The sequence below is a fragment of the Engystomops pustulosus genome, chromosome 1 (assembly GCF_040894005.1).
Source record: "Engystomops pustulosus chromosome 1, aEngPut4.maternal, whole genome shotgun sequence".
NCBI lineage: Eukaryota > Metazoa > Chordata > Amphibia > Anura > Leptodactylidae > Engystomops > Engystomops pustulosus.
Genome location: NC_092411.1, coordinates 173,575,152 through 173,599,381, shown reverse-complemented (window position 1 = coordinate 173,599,381; position 24,230 = coordinate 173,575,152). Strand labels below are relative to the sequence as shown.

General features: G+C 41.9%; 1 protein-coding gene across 3 annotated transcripts in view; it reads left to right on the top strand.

Moving 5' to 3' along the window:
* ZAP70 (zeta chain of T cell receptor associated protein kinase 70) overlaps window positions 1-24,230 on the top strand; it is a 156,367-nt gene that overhangs the window by 74,639 nt on the left and 57,498 nt on the right. For all 3 annotated transcript variants that reach the window (XM_072113891.1, XM_072113889.1, XM_072113890.1), the window contains 7 exons: window positions 2,693-2,831; window positions 3,642-3,723; window positions 4,538-4,572; window positions 7,825-7,873; window positions 10,872-11,052; window positions 12,876-13,088; window positions 22,968-23,160. In XM_072113891.1, coding sequence (XP_071969992.1) covers window positions 2,693-2,831; window positions 3,642-3,723; window positions 4,538-4,572; window positions 7,825-7,873; window positions 10,872-11,052; window positions 12,876-13,088; window positions 22,968-23,160 — 892 coding nt within the window. The remainder of the gene's footprint in view (window positions 1-2,692; window positions 2,832-3,641; window positions 3,724-4,537; window positions 4,573-7,824; window positions 7,874-10,871; window positions 11,053-12,875; window positions 13,089-22,967; window positions 23,161-24,230) is intronic.

Here is a 24,230-nt window from a genome sequence, read left to right as displayed (position 1 = left end):
TACTAACCCTAAGCCAACTATATCCAGCCCCACTAACCATAATCTAATGACCCACTAACATATATAGTGCCCTCCACAATTAAATGGGTGTAAGAACAAGAAAAAGTTGTACCTACCCCCCTCTGGTGCACCAGTCAAGCGCTGTGCCCCCATCACCCCATGTCTGTTTGTGTACAGAGATACAACAGTGACATCACTACCGGAGAAGCCGCAACAGGTCCTGGCTGTGATTACACAATGCTCAACTCTCCCTTCAAAACAAGGAAAATTCATAGAAAATGGGCTTCAGATAAAATAAAGAAAGAAACAGTACTTTCAATTGAAGATCACATACACCACTCCACCCTGTTCTGAAATGGAAGACTCTTAGTGCTTCAAGGCTTGGCAGTTAGTCCCAGTATACGCTGTCAGCATTGATCCCTTTAACAACATCTTGCTTTCAGATGGAAAAAACAGCCATAAATTCTATGAAAAGGGAGAGAAGCCTATCGTGCAGATGACCAAGGTTTAAGGAGATAGGTATTTATTATCGAAATAATCACAAACATTGATTAAAATGCGCATATAAAGTTTTAAAAGTTCCAAAATGCCAGAGCACCGTGCACCTTGGGCTCAGTGTATTATATAGCACAGTGGAATAAGTCTGTATTACACTGTTTTAAGTAGAAAGAGAACTTGAACAAGTGATCAGGGGATCGCTGGTTCAAGCCAACCTGTAGAAAAAAATATTTAAAAGTTTAAAATACTTAATAACGTTTTTTTTCAATGAAAATAATTAAATAAAGTAAAAGTTCCCTAAACACCAACATTCACTATAAGTAGCCAATAAAGTACAAAAAACACAAAGTCACAACCCCCTCCCCCACACATATTTGGTATTGTCGCATCCGTAACAATCTGTGCAATAAATCAGAAACAATATTGGACCTGCCCAGTGAATGCCATAAAAACAAAACCTAAAAACCTTGCCAACATTTTTCATAAAATCTCTTCACAAAAAAGTTTCAAAAAGTGCTAAAAAAAAAGTAATATGCGCCAAAATGGTACCAATGGAAAGGACAGCTCAACCCATAAAAAATAAGCCCTACATCAGCCTTGTCAACCAAAAAATATAAAAGTTATATCTCCGAAAAGATGGCGATACAAAAACAAATTAGATTTTCTCTGTATTAGCTTTTCCTCAGTAAAATGGTATGGTAAAATGGTAAATATTTGAAAAAAACCTATATAAATGAGGTATCATCGTAATTTTAGTGATCTATAGAAGAAACAAAACATATTATTTTTGTGACACTGTGTACGGTGCCAAAAAAGTACTGAAAGAAAGGTAACCAGAATGCACAATTTTCTTTTCTTTTTTTCTTCTCCATACATTCAAGAGTTAATGAAATCTCAGCTAATAAGCTAATCACCCACTAAAATGAAGTATTTGTAAATTGCATCTAATCTTTCATAAAATAAGCCTTTATATATCCAAATTGCAATAAAAAAAAAAAAAGATTGTGTCGCGATTAAAATGTGACAATGCAAGTCTGCTGTGAATGGCGCAGCTTTCCTTCAATACCATGGCATGTTTCCATACAGCAGTTTACCACCACATACCGGGTATTGGTGAACTCTAGAGAAATTGGGTATCAAACTTTGTGGAGCATTTTGGTATTTTAGAATGTGTACATTTTATAAAAAACATTCATATAGCCAAAATAATAAAATTTCAAAATTGCATCCGATTTTGTTTTAACCCCTGTAAAACAATTAAAGACTTACCAAACTTTATGGAAGATGTTTTACATACGTTGACTGGTGTAGTTTTTTTAATGGGCTAATTTATGGGGTTTTACGATTATTTAGGCTTCTCAAAGTGACTTGATATCTGAGCAGGCCCCTCAAAAGCATGATTTTGTGTTTCTTATGAAAATGTGAAAAATCACACCTCAAATTCAAAGGCCCATAACATCATGTAAAAATGAGAGGATGCATAAAAACCATGTAAATATAAAGCACACATTCGGTACATTTTAGTTATCAGTTTTGCTGTTATGACTATGTATTGAAAAACTTGAATTTTGAAAATCAAGAATTTTTTCACCAAATATCTATTTTTTTCATAAATAAACGAAAAACATACCAACAAAATTTTTCAATTATTTTCAAGTACAAAGTGTCAGGAAGGTGAAAAGTGGTTTCAGTGGCAAGGGGTTAACAATTTTAATATAGAAGACACTGTATTCATTTAATATTTATTAAACTTTTAGAATCTACATATCTATAATTGCTATTATTATCCTCATGTCTAGTTGACTATTGGATTTCCAGTTGTATGATGCAATTATTTCTACTGGCTACCCATTCTAGACATGGTTGGAATAGACTCAAATAATAAACTGAATAAGATAAGAAATTTCCTTTTTTGTAACATATGATATTAAAGAAACAAATGATTTAGTATTTAGCATTAAATACCATTGCAATAAACATAAATTATTATGCAAACAATTTTCTTTACACTCATAGTTTATCAATTAAATTATTGCTAATAATTTTTATACATTTAATCCAAATTGTTTAAACATACGAAAAAGATTATATATGAGGATGTTAATTACCAGTAAGATTGCAACTTGCTCTATAGAAAGCCTTTATTGGTGATAGATTAGTATTGAATTGATTTATATAATTATCATTTTTACAGAGTTAGAGAAAGGAAAGAACCTGGCACTTTTGCCCTGTCAATAGTTTATGGAAAGACTGTGTACCATTATATGATTGATCTTGACAAGTCTGGGAAGTATTCAATACCCAAAGGCACTAAGTTTGATACATTGTGGCAGGTAAATCAAATCACTTTTTTTGCTGCTATTCTGAGTTATCTGGAAGGTACCTATATACTTCAACACAGTTATTGCATTGCTTCTATGGTAGAGAATACTTTGCTGGCATACATAATATGGTGGGATATTAACCTGCCATGATTCTTTGAGATGGAGCTTAAAGGGAGCATGTCATCAGAAATTGATCTAGTAAACTACCAGTAGGTTGTCAAACAGCTGAACAGCTTCTAGGTCATGTTTTTTTTTTATGTCCCAGGTTGGTGGCATCATCCAGAAAATCAACTTTGTACTTAAAATTTAACTGGTTGTATAAAGTCAGGGAAGCCGAGAGTTTAACACCAAAGTCAACTCTCCCTGTCTCTGAACACCATGTGATTGACATAATGCACCAAACTTTAGAAGATCTGGTCAATGATGTCTCTGAATGCAAGACCATCAGTCACAGTGGAGGAGGCATTCTGAGGGAGGGAAAGCTTGACTTCAGTGTTAAACTCTCCCCCTACATGACTCCATTAAACCAATTTATATCTCAATTCAAAGTAGATTTTCTGGGTGATGCCATCATGCTGAACGATGAAAGAAACATGATATAGAAACTGTTGAGCTGCTTGAAGACATACTGGCCATGGTTTATTAGGCTAATATCTGATGAGTTTCCCTCTAAGGAGCTTTGTATTCTACAATGCTACTTCTGATACACAGAGATCTGCTGGGGAATGTAATATGTCAGAAATGCACATGCTTCATCTCATATAACATGTATAATTATAAGGACAAATATATAAATAATTCTTGGTGTAATTTATGCAGCTTGTAGAGTACTTAAAGCTCAAATCAGATGGAGTTATTACAGTTCTAAAGGAGAGCTGTCCAAATGGCAACACTGTGGCTGGTGAGTATGAAAATCTGAACGTGTAAGTAAAAGTACCAATCTAATAATAGATTGGTAATAATAATAGTATTGAAAATATAAAGGTAAACAAGAGACTGTCGTTGATGTAATGTACTATTGACAGAGAGAATGGACCAGTAGCAGAGATAGGACAAGCAGGTCAGAATCATGGGGATGTAGTTCAGAAGCCATCACCAGCCTGTTCTGTAATAGATTGCTATTGTCATAAAATATCTGATGCCTGAACCTCACTGCACATGGAACAAATTCCCTCATCTGCACTTGTGCCAAAAAACTTGTAATGTGCAGTTTTTGAAAACATTCACAGCTAATACATGCAATGACAAAGACATCTTATATTCTTTACTTGTTCCTGGTACTCTCCATGCCCCCCCACACAATATAATACTTCACATGCTGGACCCTGCACAATACCACATTGTGGCCACCACACTTCTAATACAGATTTTACCCCACTAAACTACTACCCCCACAGGTAGTGTATGAAATTTTCTTTATAGAATTCCCTCTTTTATGTAGACTTGTAATTATGCAAATTAACTATATGACATCAATAAGGACAGGAGGAGACTTCTCCATCTTAATGATTTGTTAAAGCTTATTTTTATACAACCTCCAGGGAATGATTTACACAATGCTCAATTTACTTGAAAATGACTAAATTTGATTCTGTCATTGTCCAAAATGACAAGTTTTATGTGGTGTCCTCACGATACAATTCCTTTAATATCAGAATCATTATTTATTATTACACTATGCTTTGCTTACTTTATACTGACTTTTATTTATACAGGTTTGTGTGCCATTCCTCCAGCACTTCCTAAATATGTAAGTACATAGTAAAACCCTGTTTATTTATAATTTTTTAAAAATGCATAAAGAAAATGACAAAAAACAAGAACAAGAAGAAAATAGGTTACACAAATTAAAGGAAAGGAGGGAGCCAGAACAGAAATACATTGAACCTGATGTATCAATCCTTTAGATCCACATTTCGGATGTGTTTCTATTTTTGTAGTGACGTTTTCTTCCGTTTTGTCTTATTTATTATTGGTCTGTGCCTTCTTGAAGACTTTTTGTCCCTTTAGCACCATTTTGGATTTTGACACATAGACAAAATCCTTAAGTTAAAGAGATAGATAAGTTGAAGACATAGTTTAAAAGAAACTGAGCTTAGTTTGTGCCACATTTCAGAAGTTATAGCTGTTTGAAATGGGTCCCCGCCCTTTTACCAACCTGATAGCTGAAGAAAACATGGAGAAGAAGAAGTAGGGAGCTGCAGGCAGATAGAGATGACAGTTTCCATTATCTTATTCTATTCTAGAAGAAAATAGTGACCAGCAGTAGATGGAAGCTTTGCAGAAGGTTTCCTACCTTCATGTCTACTTTATTAATAGCTGTAAAAATAATGCAGATTGCTACATATGTTTTTCTCTTATAACTAATGGTAGGAGTTAACTTTCTGTGTCTGCTTCCATGTACTGCTGGACTCTGTTATTCTCCTCCAAAATGGAAGAAAATAATGGAATCCCTTAAAGGTGGTGTGGACCTAGCAGTATGGCAGCTCCCTGCTGAGTATCAGTTTATGGGCCATGTCTCCTCATTGCCACAGTCACACATTTATAATGCAACGGTAGCACATGGGGAGGGAGAGGGGTGAGGTGTTTCAAAGGAAACGCATGCAATCGGTTATCAGACCCCAGTATTGTTTAAATGCAACACACTGGGCGCTGGTTAACAATTGCAAGCGTCCTGCTCCCTGTACTATAGCATTATGAAACACAACTAATCACTGACTAGTAAATCTCTGGACTAATTCCTTCAATTAACTAAAGTCACTGATAAGCAGTCACAGGAGCAGCAAAAGCCCCCAATAAACGCGTCAGCCGCTGGAGAACTTACCAATACACACGCCAGCCCTGCCGAACCACCTAATACACATGCCAGCAGAACCCTCAATACACGTGCCAGCTACTGCAGAACCCTCCAATACATACGCCAGCCACGCAGAACTTACTAATACACAACTCAGCTGTTGCAGAACATTATAATACACAACTCTGAGTCTCTTAATACATACCTACATAACCCCCTGTGTATTAGGAGAATTTACCACTCCAAATGTAAAACTGCTGAACTAAAGCAGCAGTCTGAGTTCAGTTACACAGTTCTCCCTTCAGACCGGTTAATCCTAGAGTGATCATGAAAAAGTTGCAACCTGTTTGTTTCTTTTTCTACACCATTTGCACAAAAAGTCTGCGAATGGAGGTTCTTAATAAATAATAATAATAATAATAATAATAATAATAATAATAATTCCTTCATTTATAAGTCCACACAGATTGCGCAGTGCTACACAGAGTTTGCCAATTCAGTCCCTGTCCCCAATGGGGCTCACAATCTATTCAACCCATAAGTATGTTTTGGAGTGTGGGAGGAAACCCACGCAAACACAGAGAGAACATACAAACTCTTTGCAGATGTTCTTGACAGATTTTATAAAGGAGGCATGTTAAGGGTGAGAAAAGGTGAAACCAACATTTATACCAGATTTCTAGTGTGAAAGCTCCCCCCAGACAGTTCCTGAGTAAATTGTGGTGAGCTGTATGCCAAGTATATGAAGAGGCTTGTGTCTCCTCATGTATCAGGTGCACGCTTTACAAGCCCAATTAAAAAAATGTCAGTACTGATAAATGCCCAACCCCACCACCGAGCAACATTATAGGACATGGCTATTCATATCTCAGCTGCTTCAGAACTTAGAAAGAAAATCAGGAGAGCTTCATAGCTGCTACTGCACAGGCCACTAAATGGTCCCCCACATGGTATACAGCTCCACCTCCCCCACATGGTATACAGCTCCCCCCACATGGTATACAGGCTGTATACCAGCTAAACCTCCACCTCCCCCACATGGTATACAGCTCCCCCACATGGAATCCAGCTCCCCCACATGGTATACAGGGTGTGCGGGAGGTGGAGCTGTGTACCATATGGGGAAGCTGTATACCATGTGGGGGAGCTTTATAATACAGCTCCCCCACATGCGATACAGCTTCCCCATATGGTACACAGCTACGCCTCCCCAATATTGTACACAGTTCCCCCTCTCCCACATGGTATACAGCTCCCCCTCCCCCACACGGTATATAGCTCCCCCCTCCCCCACATGGTAAAAAGCTCCCACACATGGTATACAGCTCCCCCACATGGTATACAGCTCCCCCACATTGTACACAGTTCCCCCTCCTCAGCAGAACATAGCCACCCCCTGTAGAAAAAAAAAAACTTTAAACTTACCTTTCAGCTCCATTCCCAACCCCAGCTCTCCCACTGCGCTGTCATCACTTCCTCCTCGTCTTCTCCCGCTGGCAGACGCTGGGCTTGCGTGCGTGATGACGTTACACCGGCCAATGTACTGCAGAGTGGCGCAAACAGGCAAGTCTGTGCTGCACCACTCTGCCTCTCAATTACATCAACGTCTTAAAGGGGCCAATGTAAATGATACTTTTTTTTGTAGTACGGACATGCCAATGTCTTGCAAGTCCGTACTATTGCCGTCTCATGGCAGATGCGGCCCTGTGCTAAGCTGTTCCAAAGACATCTTTATTTAAAAGATTTTTAAGAGTATATTTAAGGATAGCTGCACACCGTGGCTGGTTTCTGATGATTATAAAAGCATGCTTGTATGACAGTCAGGCGCGGAGGGTGGTCCACTGTACAAAATTCTGCTGAGCATTACAGTAGTGCATTACTCCAAAATTGCCGAGACAAAATGTATCCACATTATTGTTATATTTGGGTAAATGGGTCTGAGAATAGGCAGAAAGGCCAAAAGCAGGCCCATCATAAAAATGGATTAAATTAAATATTCTGATGATACATTGGGGCCATTGTGCCTACTGATTGGACAAAGTGCAAAGTTCAAATTTTACCATATTAATTACATATTATGCCACGATCACATTAGTGTTTGTAATCAGGAAGAATCCCTTTAAATGTCATGTCTGCGTTACCTTTTTTTCTTTAATAACGATTTCAACGAATGTTAACATTTTTATTCTAATCTGTTCTATTTAGCGACAGCCATCAGCTAATTTTGATGGATACACCCCTGAACCTTTTGTTGGTAAGAAAATGAAGTGTATGCAATAATGAAATATACTAACATTTATGCAAGCTATCATACAGAAACTGTTTAAGATTGTCTCAACAGTTTCTCTCAATTGTACCAAATTATAGACCTTAATTATTGTCAGAAGCTTAGAATTACTGACAGGGGTGTCATAAGGAAATATAGGACTCTTGAAACATAACAACCATGTGCCACAAAATGTTTACTTGCTTTTAGAATGGTTTTTGGTTGATGTTTCATAACGTTTCAAACATTGGTACATATGTATATTTTCGTACGGCCAAAGATAGAGCATGCTGTATGCATTTTAACGGCCACGGCTTGGAACGGTGAACACTAGTTGTGCTCACCGTACTGAGACCGGGTGCCTTAGCCATCTATGGGGGGAATATTTCTGGCCGAAAAATTTTGCAGCCGGATATACTTTTCCCCAGATGGTCGTGTGAATGCAACCTTACACATTAAAATATTGCTGTCTCCAATTTTTACTGTCCATGATCTTCTCAATATATTTCTTATGAGATGGATGTTCCACTAGTACATGAATACAGTAGCTGTGAAAAGGTATTGAGTCAAATACCGCATAATGGTGTAATCTGCAACATACACTTGTAGCATATTAGAATAAATAAACATGCAACTATCCCCTAGTTTATTCACATCCAACACTCATGTGTCCAACACTTGGTTAGACTTAAAAGGTTTTTTTAAATGCGGCCACAAAAGATGTATTTGTTGTAATTTTGCTGCTCCCAACAAATATTTCACCTCTGCACGCACTCAACAAACAAACAAAATATGCAGCTTTATCAACTGCAACACAACATATGTAATTTATCTCATTACATGCACCAGATGCGACATACAATACATGGGCTGTACCACCTGTTCTCTCAAGACAAGAATCCGTCGTCACATATCAGATGCTAGCAAAACAGAAACAATCAATGCCTCTATGGTTTCCCAACATTTTCAAAATGTTCATCAGGGAGATTGTACAGGACTCATGGTTATAGCAATTGAAAAAGTCAAGCGCCCTTCCAGAGGGGGGGATCACAGAAGGAAACTTCTCAATAGAGAAACCTTCTGGATCTTCTCATTACAAACCCGTGTTCCGGAAAGTCTCAATAAAAAACAGGATATAATATATCAATATTGAAAGCATTCTGTTGCTATGTTCCTTGTTAACATGTCCCTCTTATAACTAACATACTTTCCTTCTTTTACTTTTGTATATGTTAGTATTTTTAATGTTATTATGCATACCTGTGTTAAAAAAACAGCCTGTCTACCTCGCCGTAGAGCTTCACGTGACCTACGACACCGCCCATTTTTTGGTATCATGTGATACCAGTCGTACCCATATAAGCTCCCGGTCAGTTTTGACAGGTTAGCCATGACTAAGGAGATGTTTCTCTGAAACGCGTAGGCTGCTATCCGTCTCCTCACTACCCTGTATCAGCTTTTGCCATGCATATAGGCTGTTTGCCCTCAACATGTTTCTGTTTTTAATACGCTTTTGAATAAAGAAAACAGTATTTTATTCGCACGTGGACACCGTTTGCAGCTGGAATTTCTTTACCATTTCCCTATTTATTAAGTCAGTGCTACAAAATTGTGTTCCAGTTGCATTTTGTCAGACACTTTTTAATACTGTGCATATCAAGAGGCGTGGTAGTGTGTGTTTGTAGTTGTTGAAAGAGCATGAAGCAAAGTTCAAGAAAAAATAAGTGCAACTGTGTGCACCTCCTGATAACTGACAAGATTAACTAAGATTATGCAACACTGTTAAATAATGTGCTGCAACTTGTACAAAGTAAGTACAAAGAAAACTAGTGCACAATGCACCAGTTTTAATATAATTGGCCCAATGTCTAGAGACTACCTTTACAAGCCATCTTTGCAGGTATGTGAAGTCTTGTAGGCCTTGAAGGCTCTACTAAGAAATCTGGAGAAGAAATACACAAATAATTATTCAAAGCTTGAAAAAGGAAAATTGCTTTCAGGCTCAATTTTTTTTAGCATATTCCTGAGCCAGAAAGACTCTCACTCTGGCACAAGCATAACAATTATGGCAACCTGATTGTTTGAATGATCAATTCAGAAGTTTACATTTTTTTTTAATTTTTTTTTAAAGAAATATTTTATTGGAAATAAAAAAAAGGAAGTATACATGCAATTGTATATAATAAACATTTTGCATGTCTATCCCGATACATCAGTAGTTATGCCAGTTAGCAATTATGCTGGTTAGTTAGGTTAGAACATGTGTAGTAGTGCCTTTATTTAACCAAAACTTGGACTTTACTTAGGCTGGTCAGTACCACTGGAGTCCGGTTCCTTAGGTTGTCCATCAACTTCAATTGGGAAAGAAAACAAACATTCTTTATAATTTCTTGTGGTGGTGGTCTTGTCTCATGGTGCTGTGGTTTAAAGGACTTTAATATTATTGATAGTTCTTAAGATAGGGCATTAATATCAGATCAATGGGGTCTAACACTCAGAACCCTAACTAACAAGATGGGACTGGACAAGGGCCATTGAAGATGATGCATTCATTTTTTAAATATATGCATAATTATATGGAAAGACTAGTGGTGCACCCAGAGCATTGGCTTCACTCATGCAGCACCACTCTGTCTGTACTTCCATCCTTCTTGAGTGCATTCTTGTCCTTATGCTCCTTCTACCTCCTTTGTTAGTTACATCAGTCCTTGCCTGTGTTTTGTGATGGACTATGTACAACACTGTCTGGGGAGCTGGTTGCATAACTTGTGGCCAGATCACCACCCCCATAGACTTGTATGTCTTCTGGTCACAATGAGATGAGCACATGGTTCTGGTCACAATGAGATGAGCACATGGTGCTCCATAGGAAAACGAGTGATGGCCCGGACGAGCACATGGCCATCTGAGCCTTTAATTTCCTTTAAATGAAACTGTACTTAAATTAACATGTTTATAAGGCCTTGTAATCTACTTTTATTTATAGCTGGTGAGAAACCTCGAGTTTTGCCCATGGACACTAGTGTGTATGACAGTCCATATAGTGACCCTGAGGAACTGAGGGAACGAAAACTTTTCCTAAAAAGAGAACTTCTTCTGATAGATGAAGTAGAACTGGGCTCAGGAAATTTTGGCTGTGTGAAAAAAGGGGTTTACAAGATGAAAAAGTAAGTATTTATTTATTACATTTATCATATACACCATTGGATTGTCTATAAACCTCTTGATGTATTCACGGGACACAGGAGTGTGTGGTCTTTATCATATGCTGATGCACAAGCGAAGGCATATGATAAATTCCCCACTATGTATCAGTGGCTAAAATGGAATGAATTCAAAGCCTCGGTTCAACATTAGCACTGGCAGAATTATGGGCGGTCCCCTACTTAAGAATACCGACTTACAGACGACCCCTAGTTACAAACGGACCTCTGGATGTTGGTAATTTTCTGTACTTTAGCCTTATGCTACAATAAACAGCTGTAATAGTTATCAATGGTGTCTGCAATTAAGCTTCATTGTTAATCCTAGTTCTTATGACAATCCAACATTTTTAAAATCCAATTGTCTCAGAGACCAAAACAAATTTGGCTGAGGTTACAATTATAAAAATATACATACTTACATACAAATTCAACTTAAGAACAAACCTACAGAACCTATTTTGTACGTAACCCGGGGACTGCCTGTAACATTTACTCATATGTACAGAGGCTTATCTTAAAACCTTATCTTTAACCACTAATTAGAAACAAGTTCAATTAGTAGAAGATATCTTATTTATCAGATAGAAATTTGCTTCACCATTAAATAAATTTGCTTGATATTCTTTTCTTTTGAATATGGTTTCCACTCTCACTTTTATAGTCAGTAGCACATTATATGAAGGCTTAAAGGACATCTACCACCGGTGGGATCAGGCGGCCGGTGACGTCATTCAGCACTCTTCTGTCACAAGATCTTCTATCTTGTGCACCTCGCAGGTATCCTGTGCAGCTGCGCAAGAAATCAAAAGTGCCAAATAACGTCACCGGCTGCCTGACCGCACGGGTAGCTGGGAGCAGTGCATACAAATGAGGCGTGCATAAATTAGCCTTGGAAGGAGCCAGGAGGCACTCATCGGACGAGATCGGATTTTCTCCATACCACGGGGTCCCGGAGGAAGCACAAAGAGGCTCCATAGAAAGCATAAGGTACCGGGGGTGGCATATAGGACAGTCTACCGGCGAGAAAATGATGGTAGATGTCCTTTAAAGGGAACCTGTCATTTAGATTAACCGTACAAAAAAAATACATCATTAAAAACTCTGATTAAAAAGCTTTCCCCTTTTTCCTAAATGGTTCCTTTCCAAGGTTGCAATGTTAAAAAATCAGTTTGTAAACTTCTATGCAACTCACCTGATGTGAGACCAGTAATATTTATTGGGTCCTGCATATAAAATTTTACTTGCATTGCCCTGCTCCCTTGTTCCTGATTGACAAGTCTTACTACTACCAACATGCTGCCATATGGAACTACCAGTAGTACATAGGGCTTGTCAATATTAAACCATAGACATATACAGAATCCCCACTGAACTTTGAGAGAGAGAGAGACTAACAGTGGCTGTGTGTGATTCTGACTGCTACATCATCAAACACTCCCTCAGAAAAGTGGGGGCTTAGATGGCTTTATGATGAGAAATCAACCTCATGCTGCCCTCATGAATTGTCTTTAGAGAGTCACATGTCTCCCTCATTCATGAGGGCGGCTGGGTTAGTAGTGCCAGCATCACTGAGGAGGTTGGGTATACAGACTGTATACTGCAGTTGCTCACCTCCACGATGGGAACACAGGAATCAATAAAAGTCTCTTTTAGAAGAATGCTGGCTATAATACCATGGATAAAGGCATCAGTGGGGCATTTATCTAGAAACTACTCTGTGTGGCTTATGCAGGGAGTTGCTGGTGACAGGTTATCTTTAAATGTTGTAAAATCCTATTTTGCAGACGTCAAATCGATGTGGCCATTAAGATCTTGAAGATTCAGAATGGCAATGAGAAATCAGTAAAAGATGAAATGATGAAAGAAGCGGAAATTATGCATCAATTGGACAATCCCTATATTGTTAGAATGATTGGGGTGTGCCAGGCAGAAAGCCTCATGTTGGTCATGGAAATGGCATCTGCTGGACCTCTCAACAAATTCCTTTCTGCAAAAAAGTGAGTGTATAAAATTAATTGGTAATGATTATTGCTTTGGTACTGTACTTAGGTACCTGTGGTAGGTACGGTATATACAGTATGTGCTTGCTGGTGTGTCCATGCTGCATGTTACATTGCCCATTTTGGCTGTAGAAACTGTGCTACTTTTTTTGTCTAAAGTGTTTTTAAGGCTGTGTTGGCGTAGAATAAACACAGCGCAGCAGGCTGCCCGGATACTTTAAGAGGTGGAAGCCGCTAGGACTATACGAGCGTTAACTTAACACCAAACACCGGCGGCTCGTTCCCGATTGCAGGCATTTCCATAGAAACACTGATACATGTGGCACAAGCATAATGGACGGTGATGTGTATTCATGTGCTCATTATCGATAGTATGCATGAAAACGCATATGTGATCAGGCCAAGCACCGTCCACGGCACGGCAAACACCAGATGTGAACGCAGCCTTAAGGCATATTTACATTGGTATTTTTTTCCACATCAGTAATTTTCATTGATGCCTTAACCCCTTACCTATATGTGATGTACTATTACATCACATGTCGGCTGCGGGTATATGGAGAGGGCTTACGGGCTGGCCCCGATCGCGGGTGCTAACCATGTAAATGCTTCCAGCGAAGCTGCTGGAGGCATTTAAATCCCGGTGGCACCACCATCTTGTGGTGGATTGCTGCCCCCTGTGAGGTAATCGGGGGAGGACGGACGGTTGCCATGACAGCCTGGGTTTTAAAAAAAAAAAAAAAAAAATACATTTTTGCCACCATTCCTGGAAATCCTAGAAATATAAATCATAAACATGTTAGGCATGGGTACGACCTAAAATTTCCAATCTATCAAAGTATAATAACGGTTATTTCCGGCATTTAACCATACAACGGAAACTAGCAGCCAAAGTAAAAAATGCTACTTTTGCTAATTTGAAAAATATAAAAAATTCAATAAGAAGTGATCAAGAGCCCATACAGCACTTAATGGTAGCATTGAAAGTGTCATCAAAAGTCACAAAAAAAGACACCACACAAATCTCCATCCGCTGAAATGTGAAAAAGTTATTGGCAAAATTGAGAATTTTTTACATGAGTTTACATTTTTTTAGATGTATGAAAACGTTATAAAACCTATACAAATTTGATATCCCCATGATTGTATTGACCCAAAGAATAAATAGGAAAAAAACTGAACATGTGGCTGCACCATGAAAAGAATAGTTCAGTGAGGGTGGTGTCACGGAATCAAAGTGCACTGGGGTGGCCCATGGCCGATCGCAAGCGTTTGCATACAAATGGATATGCGATCGGCGGCCCCAGTTTGGATCTGTTACAAAACGGAATCAAAGCACTAATGTGTGACACCACCCTTAGGGTGCTGCCACATGTTGCATTCTTGGACCGTTTTTGTACCATTTTTAAATGGAATGAAAAAGCATGCTTTAAAATGGTCCAAGAGCGCGACATGTGGCAGCACCCTAAGGCATCAGTAAAAAAAAAAATCACTTAAGCCAGAAGAAAACCAATCTGTATGTGTCCATGAGCCAAAATAGCAGCAGTGAAAAACCACTGTTTTGCAAAAAATACCAAGCTTAGGATGCTTTCACACGTTTAGTTTTTCAGACAAAGTTTTTGAAGCCAAAAGTAGGAGTGGATCATAGGGTTTGAGAACATATCATCGAGATAAGCTGCTACTCCTCTCTTTTCACTCCACTCCTGAATTGGACATCAAAAACTGCATCTGAAAAATTAACATATGAATGCACCCTTAGCATTGCATTTTTAACATCGCAAACGCAAGCAAACATTTGAAAAACACATGCATAAAAACGCATGTATTTTCAACGCAGCAGAAACGTGACAAAAACGCCAAGTGTGAATGTGTTTAGGCCATGGTCACACGTTCCGCTACAGCTGTGCTGCGTTAACAAAGCGCTAACATTTATGTTTTGTAAACACAATGTTGACCACAATGTAATTAGGCAAATCTCCTCTTCAACTGTTTAAAAACGCATGCGTTAAAAGCAAAAAAATATGCAACGTGTGACCGCAGCCTGACAGATTTTGGTTGCATTTTAATTGCATTTTGAAATGCATTACAACAGCTGAGGAGAGGTGATTTACCTAATTACATTACTATTAACATTTACAAAATGCACATGCGATAACAATGCTTTAATAAATGTAAACAGTAAAATTTGTCAAATCACCTCTCCTTAGCTGTTGTAATGCTTTTCAAAAGGCAATGAAAATACAAGCAAAATGTAACTTGTGAACGCACCCTTAAGGTGAAGACACACGTGGCGTTTTTAGGCCGTTTTTGGGCCGTTTTTAGTTAGTGCATTTTCAGAGGGCAAATTGGAAATATTCAGGAAACCCGACGGAAATGCATCCGACGGACCCTTAGTTAATGCCCCTTAATGTTATATACCTATTGTCTAGAGATGAGCGAACATACTCGTCCGAGCTTGATGCTCGTTCGAGCATTAGCGTACTCGAGACTAGCCCCTGCCCGCGCTGCTCGGATCATTCTCTGTCTGGATGCCGCTAGGGAGAGAGCTGCTGCTGGTCAGGGAAAGCGTTAGGGTGTTCTATTAGAATAGTGTTAGGCAGGAGTGATTCTACAAGAACCCAACAGCCCTTCTTAGGGCTACAATAACGTTTTATTTTACTTTTTTTGGTTTGCCTGTGGCTGGGCTTGCTGCCATTAGTAGTGCAGCTAGTACCATATTGTGAGGAATTTGCTGGGAGACTTGCGACCGTTGTGTTTAGCTCTTAGTGACACGCATATCCACCTTAAACACCGAAGTGGGACAATTTATAAGGGGTTTAATTAGAATTAGGCAGAGTCTGCTGATTTATTTTTTTTTACCTTTATTTCTTTTTATAGCTCAAATTCATCTTGCAAAGCAGTGTGCTTTCAGTGTAGGCTAGAAAATAGCCATAGGAGAACCCCAACGGCTTACTTAGGCCTACAATAGCGCTATATTTTCCTTTTTTTTGTTTGCTTGTGGCTGGGCTTGCTGACATTAGTAGTGCAGCTAGTACCATATTGTGAGGAATTTGCTGGGAGACTTGCTACCGTTGTGTTTAGCTCTTAGTGACACACATATCCACCTTAAACACCGAAGTGGGACAATTTATTAGGGGTTTGATTAGAATTAGGCAGAGTCTGCTGATTTTTTTTTTTTTACCTTTATTTCTTTTTATAACTCAAAGTCATCAGGCACAGCACAAAATCCAGTTGTGTGCTGTCAGTGTAGGTTAGAAACTAGCCATAGCAATAGGATAGCATCGTTTTGTTTAAAAAAAAAATAAATAAAAATAAATAAACACAAAATTTTTTTTTTAAAGTTTACACTTTAATTTGGAAAATGTTTAACCCGAGGGCTAGGGGTAGAGGACGAGGGCGTGGACGTGGGCGTCCAACTACTGCAGGGGTCAGAGGCCGTGGTCCTGGGCGGGTGAGACACCACCTGCTGATGAGGGAGCAGGGGAACGCCGCAGAGCTACACTCCCTAGGTTCATCAAGTCTCAAGTTACTGGGACTCGTGGTAGAGCACTGTAGAGGCCAGAACAGTGCGAAGAGGTGATGTCGTGGATTGCGGACAATGCTTCTTGCCATTTGTCCACCAGTCAGTCTTCCATGCAGTCCACCCATGTCACCGAAATCAGCACTCCTCCAGCTCCTCCACCTCAGCCTTCTTCCCCCCAGTCTGCCCCCTCCCAGCAAAATTTGGCATTTGAACCGGCGTACTCTGAGGAACTGTTTTCTGGACCCTTCCCACAGTCACAAACCACTTGTCCGGTTGCTGTTGAGCTATTTTCCGATGCCCAGGTTTTCCACCAGTCGCAGTCTGTGGGTGATGATGACATTATTGACGTAGTGGAAGAAGTGTGTAAAGAGGTGTTGGACGATGAGGAGACACGGTTGTCAGACAGTGGTGAAGTTGTTGTCAGGGCAGGAAGTCCGAGGGGGGAGCAGACTGAGGGATCGGAGGATGATGAGGTGACAGACCCAAGCTGGGTTGATAGGCCGGGTGAACACAGTGCTTCTGAGACGGAGGCGAGTCCTATAGCAGAACAGGTTGGAAGAGGCAGTGGTGGGGCCAGACGGAGAGGCAGGGCCAGAGCTGGTGCATCAGCGCCAAATGTTTCACGTAGTCAAGCTCCCGTGGCGAGGGCTAGATTTTCAGAAGTCTGGAGGTTCTTTAAAGAAACACCGGATGACCAACGGACTGTGGTGTGCAACCTTTGCCAAACCAGGATCATCAGGGGTTCCACAACTACTAGCTTAACTACCACCAGTATGCGCAGGCATATGAATGCTAAACACCCCACTAAATGGCAACAAGCCCGTTCACCTCCGGCCAGGCACACCACTGCTCCTTCCCCTGTGTCATCTGCTAGTCAGCCCCCTGCCCAGGACCCCGGCCCAAACACCTCCCGTGCGAAAACCCCAACTTCGCCTCCACGATCCTCCACAGCATCCACCAGCGTTCAGCTCTCCATACCCCAGACGCTGGAGCGCAAAAGGAAGTATAGCGCAACCCACCCACACGCCCAAGCCCTCAACGTCCACATCTCCTAGTTGCTTAGCCTGGAGATGCTGCCCTATAGGCTGGTTGAGACCGAGGACTTTTGAAACCTCATGGCGGCGGCCGCCCCTCGGTATTCGGTCCCCAGCCGCCACTACTTTTCCCGTGTCAGAGAACATCATCCGTGCCCTGACCAACGCCATTTCTGACAAGGTCCACCTGACCACGGACACGTGGACGAGTGCTGCCGGGCAGTGCCACTATATATCGCTGACGGCACATTGGGTTAACTTGGTGGAGGCTGGGACCGAGTCTGACCCTGGGGCTGGTCATATACTGCCGACGCCGAGGATTGCGGGGCCTACCTCGGTCCATGTCTCAAAGGCCTACTATGCCTCCTCCTCCTCCCACCCCTCCTCCACCTCCTCCTCCTCTGAATTACCATCCGTGGGCATGGCGCCATCAGTCGGTAGCTCTAGGCACAGCAGCAGTGCCGTCGCTAAGCGACAGCAGGAGGTGCTCAAACTGCTGAGCCTAGGCGATAAAAGGCACACCGCCCAAGAGCTATTACAGGGCATCACGGCGCAGACCGATCTGTGGCTGGCACCTCTGAACCTGAAGCCAGGCATGGTTGTGTGTGACAACGGCCGTAACCTGGTGGCGGCTCTGCAACTCGGCAGACTGACACATGTGCCATGCCTGGCCCATGTGTTAAATCTCATAGTTCAGCGTTTCCTCAAGTCATACCCCAATCTGTCTGATTTGCTCACGAAGGTGCGCCGCATCTGTGCGCATTTCAGGAAGTCCAGCACAGATGCTGCCACTCTCAGGGCAGCGCAGCGCCGCTTCCAACTGCCCGCTCACCGACTGTTGTGCGACGTGCCCACGAGGTGGAATTCAACATTAACCATGTTATCCAGAGTTTACCAGCAGCGCAGAGCGATTGTAGACTGCCAGATGTCAACTTCCACCAGAACTGGTAGTCAGGTCAGTCAGCTTCCTCAAGTCTACAATGAGGAGTGGACGTGGATGTCTGATATCTGTCAGGTGCTGAGTGACTTTGAGGAGTCAACACAGATGGTCAGTGGCGATGCCGCCATCATCAGCCTCACCTTCCTGCTGCTTGGCCTGTTGAAAAACTCTCTGGTCAGCATGAAGTCGGAAGCTTTGCGCTCCTCACAAGAGACGGGGGAAGAAGATTCCCTTGTTGATAGCCAAAGCACCCTTAGGTCTGTTTCTCAGCGCATATCGGAGGATGAGGAGGAAGAGGAGGAGAATGTTGGCGAGACAGAAGAGGGGACCATTGTTCAGTCCTTCACTGTTCAGCGTGTATGGGCAGAAGAAGAGGAGTTGGAGGAGTTGAAGGAGGAGGAAATGGGCAGTCAGGCCAGTGAGGGGAGTGAATTCTTGCGCGTTGGGACTCTGGCACATATGGCAGATTTCATGCTAGGCTGCCTATCCCGTGACCCTCGCGTTCAAAGAATTTATTCCAGCACCAATTACTGGGTATTCACTCTCCTGGACCCACGGTACAAGCAAAATCTTTCCACTCTCATCCCTGGAGAGGAAAGGAGTGTGAGAATGCATGAATACCAGCAGGCCCTGGTGCACAAGCTGAAACAGTATTTCCCTTCTGACAGCCCTAGCGGCAGAGGGCGTACTTCTGCGGAACAAGTAGCGAGGGAGAGTAGGCGAGCAGGCAGCTTTTCCAGCACAGGCAGGGGTACGCTTTACAAGTCCTTTGCCAGTTTTATGTCACCCCAGCAAGACACTGTCACCTGTCCCCAGTCTCGGCAGAGTAGGGCTGATCTTTACAGAAAGATGGTGAGGGAGTACGTAGCTGACCATACCATCGTCCTAAATGATCACACAGCTCCCTACAACTACTGGGTTTCAAAGCTGGACATGTGGCACGAACTGGCGCTGTACGCCTTGGAGGTTCTTGCCTGCCCTGCCGCTAGCATGTTTTCCGAGCGGGTTTTCAGTGCAGCTGGTGGCATCATCACCGATAAGTGTACACGCCTGTCGACTGACAGCGCTGACAGGCTGACGCTTATCAAGATGAATAAAGCCTGGATTTCTCCTGATTTTCATTCTCCACCAGGTGAAAGAAGCTCAACCTGAATAATGTATGCACTCCTCCTCCTCATTGTCCTCCTTCTCCTCCTCTTTGTACACTAAAGCAAAGGAAACTGGCTATTTTTTGCCAGGGCCAACTGGCTCTAGCTATAGTACTCTATGTATTTAATTTTTCTGGAGGACCACCTACCTGCTCCTCTGGTTTGAAAACTTTTTGGGACTGCCACATACAGGCACTCAATTTATTTTATTTTTCTGGAGGACCACCTACCTGCTCCTCTGGTTTGAAAACTTTTTTGGACAGCCACATACAGGCACTATCCAAATTAAATAGTCTCCATAGCAGCCTCCACATGTCGTCTTCTTAGCTGGCTCCACACGTTGTCTCCATTGCTACCTCCACACGTCATCGCCATAGCTGCCTCCAAAAGTCGTCCATATAGCTGCCTCCATACATGGTCTCCTTATCAAACGAACTGTGTCAGGCAGAATTTTGGGTTGTTTTCATGGCTTCCACATCAAACTTGTTAACTTTGTTGCCACCCTGCTGTGTAATCCACAAAATATACTGGCAAACTTTTATCATTTACCGATATTATTTCAGCGCTTCTTGCGCATCTGTTTACATTCCCCTCACCCGCCATAACCCAAACTTATAAGAACGCTACTACACTTGATCTTATACAAAAGGTTCTTAGAAGTGCTGTTTGGGGAGTAGCCGAGAGATGGGGGCTTGGATTGGTGAAAGCTCGCCTGGCAGCAGAGCGCCAGCTCCATCCCAAGATCCAACTAACATAGTTTTAACTGCAGCACCTTTAATCTACTACTAGTTCACTGCCTCCATACATCGTCCCCTTATCAAACGAGCTGTGTCAGGCAGAATTTTCAGGTGTTTCACCAGATACATAGTGGAACTCGGCCCATCTGTCGCCGCCATGCTGGAGACCTGAAGTTGCAATCATAGCAGCGCAATATGGATGCCCCATACTGTCGCTCTTAATCATGGAACCATTTCCATAAAAACAATTAAAAATAGAACCACTATGCTATTCCATTATTCTTTGGTGAAATATTCAAACGACCTGGCCTGCTTTGAAAATTATAATTTTTTCAAAGTAAACGCTTCTGGCCCCCAGGCCCATTTTGGGTGGGGAGGAGCCGAGAGACAGGGGCTTGGACAGGCGAAAGCTCGCCTGGCAGTGGACCACCAGCTCCATCCCAAGATTAGGCAGCCTCAGAGGCATCCATGCATGCTGCCCCTGCTGTTTCCTGTCCATTTTGCCTCCACGATCCTCCACAGCGTCCACCAGCGTCTCATTTCAACTCTCTATACCCCAGACGCTGGAGCACGAGAGGATATGCAGCACATCATCCCCTTATCAAATGAGCTGTGTCAGGCAGAATTTTCAGGTGTTTCACCAGATACATAGTGGGACTCGGTCTATCTGTCGCCGCCATGTTGGAGACCTGAAGTTGCAATCATAGCAGCGCAATATGAATGCCCCATACTGTCGCTCTTAATCATGGAAGTCGTCTCCATGGCTGCCTCCACATGTCGTCCCCTTATCAAAAGAGCTGTATCAGGCTCATTTTTCGGGTGTTTCACCAGATACGTTATGGAACTTGGTCACTATGTCGCCACCATGCTGTGTTATCGACTAAATATACCGTCAACCTTTTGTTCACATAGGAAATCATTTCACCTCCTTTGGTGAAACCTGAGTCCATTTAGGGTATGTCGCCATGACACTCTCTAGCCTGCCACTGCTGCCGCTGCCTCTGCATGCCGTCCCCTATAGTGTCAGGGTCAATTATTGCATGTTTTAGATGCTATCTAGCCTCATTCGGTCACTCTGTCATGGCCATGCTGTTGCCCATAATTTTTGCATAATGGAGCGATTAAGCAGCCTCAGAGGCATCCATGCATGCTGCCCCTGCTGTTTCCTGTCCATTTCCGTGGTGTTTCCATCCTTTTCTGAGGTTCCCAGGTGTTTGGCCAAGCTTCCCTGTGCAGAGCCGTGGTCCCCTTGAAAAATGCTCGAGTATCCCATTGACTTCATCGAGAAAAGTTTTCTCGAATAACGAGTACCCGAGCATTTTAGTGCTCGCTCATCTCTACTATTGTCATATTTATCATAGCAAAAAATGGAAAATGGGTTAATGATTGTAGTCAAAGTCAGAAAGGAAGCCTGAAACCTATCATTTATTTTTTGCTGAAATTCTTTTTTTTGCTGAAATTTCTTCGGAATTAATATAGGATTAGGCATTAAAATAATGAGTATAGTGTACTGGGGAGACACATAAACAACATTGTGGGCTACTATAACAGAATAAAGGTTACATTCAGTAAGTAATTGTCCTATCAAAAGCAAAGAGTAAAGTGCAAATACAATCATTACACAAGTCCTACATAGCCTGATTAGACTGGACAACACAATTGCATAAACATTAAAGTGGGAGGAGCTCACGTCTACTCAGATGACTGCTCTGCTAGTTTTTTGGCGTAGAAGCAGTGAAAGAATCAAAAATTTTTGCGCAGTGCAAGAATTTGGGATTCTTATAGCATCTATGCCACCTCCACGCAATGTGGGCATGCAGGGGGCGTAGAGGGGTACGGCAGCCAGCAGGGTGGATGCGCAAGGGGTGTTCTGGTCCCAGACCTGCCGTAGTTTTGACCGGGGCCGCGCCGCCCGCTAGACACATCTGGCGGGAAGCGGGTTGCCTGGCCACTATCATTCATCATGAATATGCATTTCTATTGGAAATATTAATAAGAATTTGTTAATGAAGTATAATAGAAAAAAATTATTCAAATGACATTTACACTTCAAGCCTTCTGCTGCTGGTAGAGTGTGGTGATTGCAAAGGGATATATAGCTCCCCCTGGATACACAGGAGCTGCTCCTAGCACATCATTTGTGAAGAAATATTTTTCTTTTCAGAAATCTCAATTCTTTTTCCTGAAATGCGTAAGAGATTCTTACTATGTAATTAAAAGCAATGCTACTTGCCCATGTAGGTAACATCCAAGTAATAGGGTTTACCTCAGGATTAGTTTTTGTACAGAAACTTTGTCTGACATTACAGATACTGGTTAGTAGTAAATTGTCATGATAGGAGAGAAAATGCTGTATAAATACATGTCTTGGGATTATAAATTGTTTGCTAAGCTTGCTAAAAAATAAACAAAACTCACATTTACTGTCATATATTCTTAAATTTGTGAATTCTACTTCTGGACTTATGGTGGAAATCTTAATTGTTTCCTGTAGGGATGAGATTCCAATCAACAATGTTGTGGAACTAATGCACCAAGTTTCCTTGGGAATGAAGTACCTAGAAGAACACAACTTTGTACACCGTGATTTGGCTGCTCGAAATGTCCTTTTAGTGAACCAGCATTATGCAAAAATCAGTGACTTTGGCCTCTCTAAGGCACTCGGGGCTGATAATAGTTATTATACGGTAATAATACTTTTTATTACATAAAAAACATTACTGTTCATGCCTTTAAATGTTATTTCAGTGCAACTTTCTCTATTCAGTAAGTGACACCATCGAGGCAATTGTGATTAAACAATATCGACTGCCAGAGAGATAGACGCAGACAGACAGGGAGAGTGACTAAGATAGAGACGAACATCGAGAGTTACTGAGAAACAGACAGGCAGTAAGAGTGACTGACTGAGAGAGACACAGATAGGCAGGGAGAGTGAATGACTGAGGGAGAGACAGACAGGCAGGGAGAGTAACTGACTGAGAGAGACTGGCAGGCAGGGAGAGTGACTGACAGAGAAAGAGAGACCGACAGACAGGGAGGGTGACTGACAGAGAGACAGACAGGCAGGGAGAGTGACTCAATGAAAAATAGACAGACAAGGAGAGTAACTGAATGAGAGAGAGAGACAGACAGTCACTCTCCTTGCCTAAGAGAGACAGTCAGTCACTGTCCCTTCCTGCCTGTATTTCTCTATGTCACTCTCCCTGCCTGTCTGTGTTTCTCTCTTTTATTCACTTTCCCTGCCTGTCTCTCTCTCTCTGTCCGTCCCTCTCCCTTCCTGTCTGTCTCTCTCTGTCAGTCACTTTTCCTGCCTGTCTCTTTCAATAGCTCTCTATGTTCCTCTCTCTCTTAGTCACTCTCCTTGACTGTCTGTGCCTCTCTTTCAGTCACTCTCTCTCCCTGCCTGTCTGTCTCTCTGTCACTCTCCCTGCCTCTCTCTCTCTGTCACTCTTCAGTCACTCCCCCTGCCTGTCTGTCTCTCTCTCAGTCAGTCACTCTCCCTGACTGTTTATCTGTCTCAGTCACTGTACCTGCCTACCTGTCTCTGCCAGTCACTCTCCATGTCTGTCTGTCTCTCTCTCGGTCACTCTCCTTGCCTGTCTGTCTCTCTGCCAGTCACTCTCCATTCTTGTCTCTCTCAGTCATTCTCCCTGCCTATCTTTCTCTCTCTCCCTGCCTGTCTGTCTCTCTGTCACTCTCTCTTCATGTCACTCTCTCTCTGTCACTCTGTATGCCTCTCTGTCTCTCTAACTCT